The sequence below is a fragment of the Haematobia irritans genome, chromosome 4 (genome assembly GCF_050003625.1).
Source record: "Haematobia irritans isolate KBUSLIRL chromosome 4, ASM5000362v1, whole genome shotgun sequence".
NCBI lineage: Eukaryota > Metazoa > Arthropoda > Insecta > Diptera > Muscidae > Haematobia > Haematobia irritans.
In genome coordinates, this window is record NC_134400.1 from 93,402,815 (window position 1) to 93,415,305 (window position 12,491).

General features: G+C 35.6%; 1 protein-coding gene across 1 annotated transcript in view; it reads left to right on the forward strand.

The window, feature by feature from the left end:
- Con (leucine rich repeat protein connectin) overlaps positions 1–12,491 on the forward strand; it is a 376,229-nt gene that overhangs the window by 148,467 nt on the left and 215,271 nt on the right. The window contains exon 3 of the mRNA XM_075307668.1: positions 11,029–11,245. Within this exon, the coding sequence (XP_075163783.1) occupies positions 11,029–11,245 (217 nt within the window). The remainder of the gene's footprint in view (positions 1–11,028; positions 11,246–12,491) is intronic.

The window sequence follows — 12,491 nt, forward strand, 5'->3', positions numbered from 1 at the left end:
TTGTGCATATCTGTTACTATTAAAGTCAAGAAATTTGAAACTTTCATTGAAGACGATCCCAGCGATAAAAACTGACTGAACAATTCCGTCTCAAATTTTATGTGGAGTAGATGGGGACCAACGTAAATAAATCCTTTTACTTCATATTTGATCAAGGAACCTGCGGCAATGTTGTGTTTTAAAAATCAGTAGAACTCTACTGATTTACTTGAACAAGAGGACATTTTTTTTTGAAATTGAAATATATCCTAGCCTCTTTAACCTATGCCACAAGTCAATGAAATATATCATCATGCGGCACACACAATTGTTGGTATATTAACATCAATTGCTTTTCGCACCGTCACAAAACCTACAAGCATGACAAAATGAAATTAATGTTCGCAGGAGATAATTTCGACTGTCATTAGTTACGATTCTCATTTTAAGTTATTCTCATTTGTCTTTCATAGTGTATAATTTATATCTCAATAATAATTAATGTATCCCTAACGATATTGCATTGCAATTGGCAACATGTATGAAAAATTAGACGAATGCAGATGAGAATAAAAATATAAATTTTAAGTATATATGGTCAAAGATTTTGCATGATTTAACCGGATCGGATGAAATTTCCTGCCTTAAGAGGAACAAAAAGTTTAGAAGAATTGTTAGGAGACATTACATTATATCAACTCCCGCTCGTTTTTACCCACAAACGACATGGATGAATTAAGTATAGTTTTTCTAATATTTTTAATTTGAAAATAGTATCATTGAAGAAAAATTTGACTACTAAATTATTGCTTTATTTGAGAATATGTAATAATTTTCTGCAAGTTAAATTTTAAATATAACCGAAGGGAGGGTACGATAGTGCCATCTTTTAGAATTGAGAGACAATGAGTAGTCAGCTGTTTATGACAGCTAATGTGATGCGTATGTGGGCGACCACACTTATTAAAGCAGTAGCTGGGTAGTTGGTTGGCGATCACCAAGGAGCCGCATTGCCAATATTGCGGATGTTCCCCAAATTGGGAATTTTTCTTTAGGAATGGGACGACATTTTTTAGTTGGGGACTTGAGGAGTTGATGGGGAATTTTCAAATATTTGTGGGGATTTTTCGAATCTGTTCAGTATAATAAACCTGGTTTATAATAACATGATTCACATGCTAGATGCACGAACATAACGCGAAAATCATAGACTTTTTTCTAAATGCTCAAAAAGTGCTTAAAGAAATATGGTGAATCAAAAAAAAATTTTGATTTGCTTTATACCACTACATGAAGGCGGTCCATATTGCTAATGGCGCCTCCATATTGATCGATCACAATTTTTTTTTTGGTACTTCGATATTTCATTTTCGATTACCGAGCGTATAGAATTCGACTTGCCTGAAATACTCCTTACCGTGCCTGCGAAGTATAATCTTCGTCGGACAACCCCTTCCCCCTCAGCGCTGCTTCTCCTCCGCGTCTGCGAAATCGTCATAGCCATGATTCTTAAAGATTGATTGAGCTAAAATTGTCAAATAGTCGAGGAAATTTTTGGTACATGCAGAGAAAAGATATTATCATATCAAACTTGTTTCAAGAGCATAATATTAGTTTTTGAACAGGGAACATTTTTGTCTCCAAAATATTGTTTTTCTGTGTTGTTCTCGTAAAAGATAGGAGTGGTTAGTTTTTTTCCACTGAAAAAAATTATACATTCGTTGAAAAGCTTTGGAAGACAATAACCAAGTAGTATTCATTTATGTTCCCTATTAAATGTGGAATATCACAGTATATAAAGAGTTGTGATGTGGTATTGTTTTAGCACATGCTTGCCTGTTCATAACTAATTAAGCTCCTCAGGACCTTTTTATAGCATTCGTGGGCTCTTAGGGGTTTTTTCACGTCATTGACATTTTTCTTGGGCTATTCATAGTTTAACGGTTAGCTTCGCATGCTATTAATATTTCTTTTAAATATGTTGTTTATGCCATTCATGTTTCTCCCCAGGTTTATTATCGAGGAAATAAATTTTCTTCTTTCGATGATATATTAATTAACAATAAACGTATAGCCAATGAAAAATTTCTTTTGTTGATCCAGAGGAAGTGCAAAATCAAATTCCTGCAGTTATAAATTTTACATGAACTTGTAATGGAAATACAAAAAAAAATGAAAGTTGTTCTGAAGGCACAACATTAAAAACACTTCCAAAAATTCTCTCCCAAAGAATATTTTAATTACTCAAGAGGTTTTTTGATTTAATTTTGTAAAACTCGCTTTTTTCTTATTTTTATACCCTCCACCATAGGATGGGGGGTATATTAACTTTGTCATTCCGTTTGTAACACATCGAAATATTGCTCTAAGACCCCATAAAGTATATATATTCTGGGTCGTGGTGAAATTCTGAGTCGATCGGAGCATGTCCGTCCGTCCGTCCGTCTGTTGAAATCACGCTAACTTCCGAACGGAACAAGCTATCGACTTGAAACTTGGCACAGTAGTTGCTATTGATGTAGGTCGGATGGTATTGCAAATGGACCATATCGGTCCACTTTTACGTATAGCCCCCATATAAACGGACCCCAAAATTTGGCTTGCGATCGCTCTAACAGAAGCAAATTTCATCCGATCCGGCTGAAATTTGGTACGTGGTGTTAATATATGGTCTCTAACAACCATGCAAACATTGGTCCATATCGGTCCATAATTACATATAGCCCCCATATAAACCGATCCCCCGATTTGGCTTGCGGAGCCTATAAGAGAACCAAAGTTCATCCAATCCGGCTGAAATTTGGTACATGGTGTTAGTATATGGTCTCTAACAACCATGCAAAAATTGGTCCACATCGGTCCATAATTATATGTAGCCCCCATACAAACCGATCCCCCGATTTGGCTTGCGGAGCCTCTAAGAGAAGCAAATTTTATCCGATCCGGCTGAAATTTGGTACATGGTATTGGTATATGTTCTCCAATGACCATGCAAAAATTGTTCCATATCGGTCCATAATTATATATAGCTCCCATATAAATCGATTCCCAGATTTGTCCTCCGGAGCCTCTTGGAGGAGCAAAATTCATCCGATCCGGTTGAAATTTGCAACGTGGTGTTAGTATAAGGCCGCTAATATCCATGCCAAAATTGGTCCATATCGGTCTATAGTTATATATAGCCGATCCCCAATCACACAAAAATTGGTCCATATCGGTTCATATTCATGGTTGCCACTCGAGCCAAAAATAATCTACCAAAATTTTATTTTTATGGAAAACATTGTCAAAATGTTATTTCTATAGAAAACTTTGTCAAAATTTTATTGCTATAGACAATATTGTCAAAATTTTATTTCTAAAGAAAATTTTGTAAAAATTTTATTTCTATAGAAAATTTTGTCAAAATTTTATTTCTATAGAAAATTTTGTCAAAATTTTATTTCTATAGAATTTTTTTCCAAATTTTATTTCTATAGAAAATTTTATAATATAATTATATACGTATTTAGTCGGCCTTTTTTAGTTTAATATATACTACGTATGGACTACCTTGTAATTTAGAAGACGGTGTTAGTACCCTCCATGGTGGAGGGTACATAAGATTCGGCCTGGCCGAACTTACGGCCGTATATACTTGTTAAGATATATGTTTTACTTATTTTTCATAGAATTTAAAACAGAGTAAGAATTAATAAAATGGTACAAACTATTAAAAGTTTGTCGAAGAAAATGCTAAATCCTTTCTGGAGAGATTGTGAATTTTTGAAAGTATTAGCGCTTAAAAAAAGTATGGCCGGTTTCAAAGATTTCGTCTTTATTCAAATGATTTGGTATTGATTCCGAGCTAAGGTTATGTTAGGTTAGGTGGCAGCCCGATGTATCAGGCTCACTTAGACTATTCAGTCCATTGTGATACCACATTGGTGAACTTCTCTCTTATCACTGAGTGCTGGCCGATTTCATGTTAAGCTCAATGACAAGGGACCTCCTTTTTATAGCCGAGTCCGAACGGCGTTCCACATTCCAGTGAAACCACTTAGAGAAGCTTTGAAACCCTCAGAAATGTCACCAGCATTACTGAGATGGGATAATCCACCGCTGAAAAACTTTTTGGTGTTCGGCCGAAGCAGGAATCGAACCCACGACCTTGTGTACACAGAAAAAAATATCAACAAAATATTTCCAATTAAAAAGTTAATTGAAGTTGAAATGTTTTTCAATTAATAAATTAATTGATACAATTAACTTTTTTTTAATTTTTAATTAAAAATGTATTTCAAACAATCATTTGTTAATCCAAATAAAAACTCTAAACCAATTCAGAAAGAAATTAAAAATAGTTACGTTTTTTAATTAATCAACATCAATTAAATTTTTAATTGAATCAATTAAAAAATTAATTGAATTTTTCTGAAAAATCAATTAATTTTTTAATCAAGAATTTTTTCTATGCCCAATTAAAACTGTGGTTGATACTATCATTTTAGTGATTGAAGACATTTCAATTAAAAAATTAATTGGACCAATTAATTTGGTGATTGAATCAGAATTTTTTTTTTGTATGTAAGGCGGGCATGCTAACCATTGCACCGGAAAATTAGGATAAAATTCTCTTTTAAATTTATGGTTTGCGTACTTGATTCTAGGAAGTAAATTTTAATTGTTCGTTTTTTCAGCTTTTTTCATATGCTATTAAAGCCCTTTAACCATTATCCTGTACTTAAAAAAATACCGCATATTGTATTAGTGGGTCAAATTTGCCCAATATAAATTTATTCATATAATAAACTAATACAGACTACGGAACTTTTTTTATAGGGCTCAGCCAAACAGAGCTTTCAACTCAACTATTTCTTTAGAATAAAATTCTTATAAAAAAATAAAATTTAAAAAGTTTCAAGTCGAAATAATGATCATACAAAAAAAATATACTCATGTAAAATTGGTTTGGGCAAATTTGACCCACTAGTACAGGATAAGGGTTAAAAACGTGTTAACCATAAATTTAATTTCCAAATTCAGACTCGACTTCCAGAAAAATTATGCTATGTTTCAAGTAACAACAAGTATATAAAGGGTGATACGGTCAAAATTTGGTCAATATAAACTTGACGTATTTCTTTCAATTTTGCATTTAATAAACCAGAACACCCCTCATCTTGAAGGTGTGTGTGTGTAGAATGTTGCTCCTATTTTGATTTTGGAATTCACTCTTCAGTTTTCAAAATGCCGTCCAAGCAAGAAGAGCAGCGTATCAAAAGTTTGCTCGCGCATCGCGAAAATCTGAGCTACTCGCACGCAAAGCTGGCAAAATCGCTAAAAGTTGCCAAATCAACCGTTCCAAATGTAATTAAAGTGTTTGGGGAACGATTGTCGACAGCCAGGAAGTCTGGATCCGGGGGAAATCGAAAACCGGAAGCCGCTGAGACGACAAAGAGAGTTGCCGGTAGTTTCAAGCGAAACCCTAACCTCTCTCTCCGAGATGCCGCAAATAAGCTGGGTGTATCGTCTACAACCGTGCATCGAGCCAAAAAACGAGCCGGACTATCGACTTACAAGAAGGTAGTGACTCCAAATCGCGATGATAAACAAAATACGACGGCCAAAGCGCGATCCCGGAGGCTGTACACGACGATGCTGACGAAGTTTGACTGCGTGGTAATGGACGACGAAACCTACGTCAAAGCCGACTACAAGCAGCTTCCGGGACAAGAGTTTTATACGACAAAAGGAAGGGGAAATTTAGCAGATATTTTCAAGCACATAAAACTGTCAAAGTTCGCAAAGAAATATCTGGTTTGGCAAGCCATCTGTACCTGTGGCTTGAAAAGCAGCATTTTCATAGCTTCCGGGACTGTCAACCAAGAAATTTACGTGAAAGAGTGTTTGAATAAACGTCTGCTGCCTTTCCTGAAGAAACACGGTTGTTCCGTACTGTTTTGGCCGGATTTGGCATCTTGCCATTACGGTAAAAAGGCCATGGAGTGGTACGCCGCCAACAACGTGCAGGTGGTTCCCAAGGACAAGAACCCTCCCAACACGCCAGAGCTCCGCCCAATTGAGAAATACTGGGCTATTGTCAAGCGGAACCTAAAGAAGACCAAAAAACTGCTAAGGACGAGCAGCAGTTCAAGGCAAACTGGCTTTCTGCGGCGAAGAAGGTGGACAAGGCGGCTGTACAAAATCTGATGGCAGGTGTCAAGCGTGAGGCCCGGCAATTCGGATTTGGAAAAGCGAAAGCCTAACTGAATATTTTTCCTGAATTTTATACTAATTGAACATGAAAAAGAAATTTAATTTAATTTTTAAACAAACGATTTCACCGACTTACACGCATTTTCCCTTGACCAAATTTTGACCGTATCACCCTTTACGGCCGTAAGTTCGGCCAGGCCGAAGCTTATGTACCCCCCACCATGGATTGCGTAGAAACTTCTACTGAAGTCGATGGCAAGGTATCTTAAAACTTCCTAATACCGTAATATATACCACATAGTCCATACGTGGTATATATTAAACTAGAAAAGGCCGATTAAATACGTATATAATTAAGTTTAAAGTTTCTATAGAAATAAAATTTTGACAATATTTTCTATAGAAGTAAAATTTGGAAAAAAATCTATAGAAATAAATTTTCGTTTTTGATCTCAGCTTAAAGCCATACATTGACTAAACTACAAGTGTAGCTTAACCAACAGAGGAAAAGTATGCTTGTCAAATTTATTTGGTCAAAGCCCTATAGACTGGAAGATGGTTGGATGTACAGCTGTTTCGGAATTACCACATTCCTCATCAGCATCCTCTACTTGCAGCAAAACTATCAACCAATTATCAGAATAAATTCGGGTAATTCACTCAACCCAAAGTGAACTACACTTGAACCTTCCGAAAAAGGGGTTTGATAGTCGGCTACTGCCTAAATTGATTGAAGAGAAGCCAACAATAACAAACAAAACGAATGAAGATAGAGGAAGCACGCTTAAAAACAAACACAGCCAAATACATTCAAATCGATGATTTGAGTTTGGCAAAGGAAAAGAGATATGCTTGCAAATTTGTTTAGGCGGTAGCCGACTATCAAACCCCTTTTTCGGAAGGTTCAAGTGTAGTTCACTTTGGGTTGAGTGAATTACCCGAATTTATTCTGATAATTGGTTGATAGTTTTGCTGCAAGTAGAGGATGCTGATGAGGAATGTGGTAATTCCGAAACAGCTGTACATCCAACCATCTTGCAGTCTATAGGGCTTTGCCCAAATACATTTGACGAGCATACTTTTCCTCTGTTGGTTAAGCTACACTTGTAGTTTAGTCAATGCATGGCTTTAAGCTGAGATCAAAAACAACAATAACGATTGAAGAGAAGCCAACAATAACAAACAAAACGGAATAAATTTTCTATAGAAATAAAATTTTGACAAAATTTTCTATAGAAATAAAATTTTGACAAAATTTTCTATAGAAATAACATTTTTGACACAATTTTCTATAGAAATAACATTTTGACAATGTTTTCTATAAAAATAAAATTTTGGTAGATTATTTTTGACTCGAGTGGCAACCATGATTATGAACCGATATGGACCAATTTTTGTGTGATTGGGGTCGGCTATATATAACTATAGACCGATATGGACCAATTTTGGCATGGTTATTAGCGGCCTTATACTAACACCACGTTGCAAATTTCAACCGGATCGGATGAATTTTGCTCCTCCAAGAGACTCCGGAGATCAAATCTGGGGAACGGTTTATATGAGGGCTATATATAATTATGGACCGATATCGATCAATTCTTGCTTGTTTGTTAGAGACCACATTCTAACACCATGTTCCAAATTTCAGCCGGATCGGATGAATTTTGCTCCTCCAAGAGGCTCCGGAGGACAAATCGGGGGATCGATTTATATAGGGGTTTGATGCTTGAGTAAGATCATTTTATAAATAAGGCTTTAATTGCCAATTTTGGGAAAATCGGGCGACATATTCATATATATGGGAGCTATATCTGAACCTAAACCAATTTCGATTTTAAACAATTCAAGTGTGGTTAATTAGATTACGTTGTGCCAAATTTGACGACAATCGGTTAGTAAAGAAGCGCAATATGACGCCATTTATCGAAATCGGAAGATACATATGTATGGGAGGTATATCTAAATTTGATCTTTTTATACCCTTCACCACTACTGTGGTACAGGGTATAATAAGTTTGTGCATTTGTATGTAACGCCAAGAAGGATAAGTCAGATCGCTTAGCTACCGATCGTCTTAGAATTAAATTCTGAGTCGATTTATTTTTGTGTGCAAAGTACTGGTCGCAGTTTATGTCCGATCGTCTTCAAATTTGGTATGGGGTATTTTTTCGGGACAAAGACAATCGCTATTGAATTTGGAAAAAATCGGTTCAGATTAAGATATAGCTGTTATCTATATTTATCACCGATGTGGTCGTAATTGGCGTGTTTATCAACCGATCTCCTTCAAATTCCGTACATCCGAATATTTTATGAGTCTCGAAAAACTTGGTCGGTTCAGATTTAGATATAGCTCCAGTATATATCTTTCGCCCGATATGGATTTAATTGGCCCTAGAGGCCAGAATTTTGCCTTTATTTCCTTAAAATTTTGCATAAAGAGTACAATGGATGGTCAAGAGTGCTAAATTTCGTTGAAATCGGTTCAGATTTAGATATAGCTTCCATATATATCTTTCGACCGATTTAGATTCAAATAACAACCGAAGACCAAATTTTCATTTCGATTTACTTGAAATTTTTCCCTGAGAGTAGAATTAATATTTTAGCTTTGTGTGCCAAATTTAGTTCAAATTGGAATAGATTTGGATATAACACCCATATATAGGTATATATGTCATTTCAACGGAATTTTACTGCAATTCGCTTTATTGTACACAGAAGAAAGATTTAACATTCTATATATCTGTGTCGAATTTTATCAAAATCCGTTCAGATTTAGATAAAGCGCCATATATTCTTCCTATTTAGGCAAAATTGGCACAACGTCAGCGAAGTTGTCTCCATACTTTCCACATAAGATTTAGATAAAGTTCCGGCTGTGTTAATGTCGCTCGATGTGGCCAAATGTAAAAAATCCGACAATTGACCACATATCTTGCTTAAATCTAGCTGATATCATTGTGAACTCACCATTGCTAAGGAGCAAAAATAAAAATTCCTCAAATTGTCCTATACTTCTAAAACGTGTGTATCGTTGGATAAATCATAAATGCACTATTGTGCCATAAAATGGCTTTTGCTTAATATTTCCCATTTTTATTATACCCTTCAACTACTGTGGTACAGGGTATAATAAGTTTGTGCATTTGTATATACCGCTAAGAAAGAAAAGTCTGAGACCCATCGTTTAGTATACCGATCGTCTTAGAATTAAATTCTGAGTCGGTTTAGCGATGTCCGTCTGTCTGTCGGTATATGTAATTTTGTGTGCAAAGTATAGGTCGCAGTTTAAGTCCGATCGTCCTCAAATTTGGCATATCGTCGGTTTTTGGAACAAAGACAATCGCTATTTGCACAGAGAGTAGAATTGACATTCTACCAATGCTTGGATAATTTGATTGAAATTGGTTGAGATTTAGATATAGCTCCCATATATATCTTTCGTCCGATTTGCACTTATACGGCCTCAAAAGCCAGAGTTTTACCCTGACTTGCTTCAAATTTTGCACGAGAGGTACGTTTAACGGTGTCGTTATGTATGCCAAATTTGGGGATCGGTTTATATGGGGGCTATATATAATTATGGGCCGATGTGGACCAATGTTTGCATGGTTGTTAGAGACCATATACTAACACCATTTACCAAATTTCTAACACCATGTACCAAATATCAGCCGGATCGGATGAAATTTGCTTCTCTTAGAGCAATCGCAAGCCAAATTTGGGGGTCCGTTTATATGGGGCTATACGTAAAAGTGGACCGATATGGACAAATTTTTGCATGGTTATTAGGGACCATATACTAACACCATGTACCAAATTTCAGCCGGATTGGATGAAATTTGCTTCACTTAGAGCGTTCGCAAGCCAAATTTGGGGGTCCGTTTATATGGGGGCTATACGTAAAAGTGGACCGATATGGCCCATTTGTAATACCATCCGACCTACATCAGTAACAACTACTTGTGTCAAGTTTCAAGTCGATAGCTTGTTTCGTAGCGTGATTTCAACAGACGGACGGACGGACGACGGACATGCTCAGATCTATTCAGAATTTCACCACGACCCAGAATATATATACTTTATGGGGTCTTAGAGCAATATTTCGGTGTGTTACAAACGGAATGACAAAGTCAATATACCCCCATCCTATGGTGGAGGGTACAAAAAGGTTTTTTGTTTGTCCTTTTTGAAGCCTCATTAGGTATTGTAACTTCCATGTTTGTTCATACAATGATTAGTTGTAATATAGTCGTAATATATTCGCATAATGACAGTTGTTTCACTTTCATATGTTTTGAAGTACCTTTAAAGGATAGTAAACAACCAACTATGAAGAAATGGAAAATTATAGTACCATTTAGTCATGCTCGTCAATTTTGTGTCCCTTACTTAATTCCATTCACATTTTCACCCACCTTTCTGTCATTGGCGATGGATGACTTGAACACTCCATATATCTAATAATTATGGGAGTTACTAACAGGTGTGTTTATTTATTTATGCGAGGAGTAGACAATATTTTTCCACTGGTATTAGCTACAGTTATTATTGTTGGTGTTGTTTCTCATTATATCCGTTTCCGGTATGCGTGGAAGACTGTCGCCCCATTAAAACTGGATATGACAGCAGATTGTATATCCACATGCAAGCTAATTGGATATTTACATGATTTTAAGCAATTCACTCAGTTTCATTGGGGGATGTAGGAATCGAAATATCCTCCTTTGTTTGCCTTGTCTGTTCAAATGCTGCCTGGCTGGTTTTTGTGGCCTCACAAAATTCGTGGCTTTCAGTGATAAATTCATGTGTTTCACCCATTTCTTGTTTTACTCTGTATCCTTTCAGCGTATTTCGGAACGTGCCCTCGATGGTTTGAATAATTTGAAAACTTTAAATTTGCGTAACAATCTGCTGAAGAAAATCGATAATGGACTACTGCGTGGAACAACGGCATTGTTGTCACTGAATGTACAAAGCAACAAACTGGAAACACTGACCTTCTATACATTCCAGCCAATAATGGACAATTTGGTCAACGGCAGCAGTGAACTTTTGCTTAATGGTAAGTTATTAAAACATTTATACTAAATTCAGCCGGGATAATCTGACATACATTAGGATGTACAAAAGAAAACTGAATAGAATTTAGTGAAAAGAAAACGTCGAAAACTTATTTTGGTGATAATTTCTGCTTATTAAAATTGGCTTATCGTATTTTTATGTTGGACAAAATTGACTTCAAAAAAGACGGCTTGTGAAGTACAAAATTATTCCCGTATTGGAAATAAAACAAGAAATAATAATAATTATATATAGCCCCCATATAAACCGATCCTCAGATTTAACCTCCGCACTGTTAGAAAAATATGTTTTTCATATGTTCCGATATAAACAAAATGTGTTTCGGGCACAATTTTAAAACACAATATATTTAAGTGCAAACATGTAATGTTTCTAAACTAACACTAAATGTTTGGGACATCTATGTTAATATGTTAGAATATATTATGTTTGGGGCATGAATGTTTCATAAAAATCATATGTGTGAATGCAAACTTATATATATTTACAAATTCCGACTAAACATACATATGTTGTGATATTTTATTCAAAGTGACAGAGAGAGTATAGAGAAAGAGAGATGGAAACCGGGAGAGTTGACGAAAGATATCAACATAACACAGCGAAAGAATCAAAAGAGAACAATTTCTGTGAAACCGCTTGTATGTTGTTTCGGAAAACTGTTTTATGATAAGGCCAAACATTTGATATGCTTAAGTCTAAATATTATTTAATTTGAATAAAGAGAAGAGACATTCGGAACCAGGAGAATAGACATTTGAAAAACAAACAGCATATGTTTTCGCCTTGAGAGCAGCATTTTATGTATATGTAGACATATGTTTTGTTTATCATTTTGGCATTATGGACACAATTTTTTTCTTGGTTCGTTAAAAGAAATCTGGGGTCTCCATAAAAATAACGAAAGGGCACTATACTCTTCTTAGAGTTGGGACAGTAAAATGATTAATAACCCACATTTTGAAGTTTCATTATAAAAATTTAATATAGTATGAATATAAATGTGTAAATTAAAAAAAAGTGTTCGGTCGGAGCAGGCATTGAACCCACGACCCTTTGCATGCAAGGCAGACATGCTAACCACTGCTCCACGTGGCAAACAAATGTATGTTTCTGTTAAATAATGTTATGTTTGCATGGGCTCGTGGGCGCTGCAAACTATGCTATATAAATGTAACTTATAACGATAATTATCTACTGGTGACTATAACAGCTACGTAGTCCAG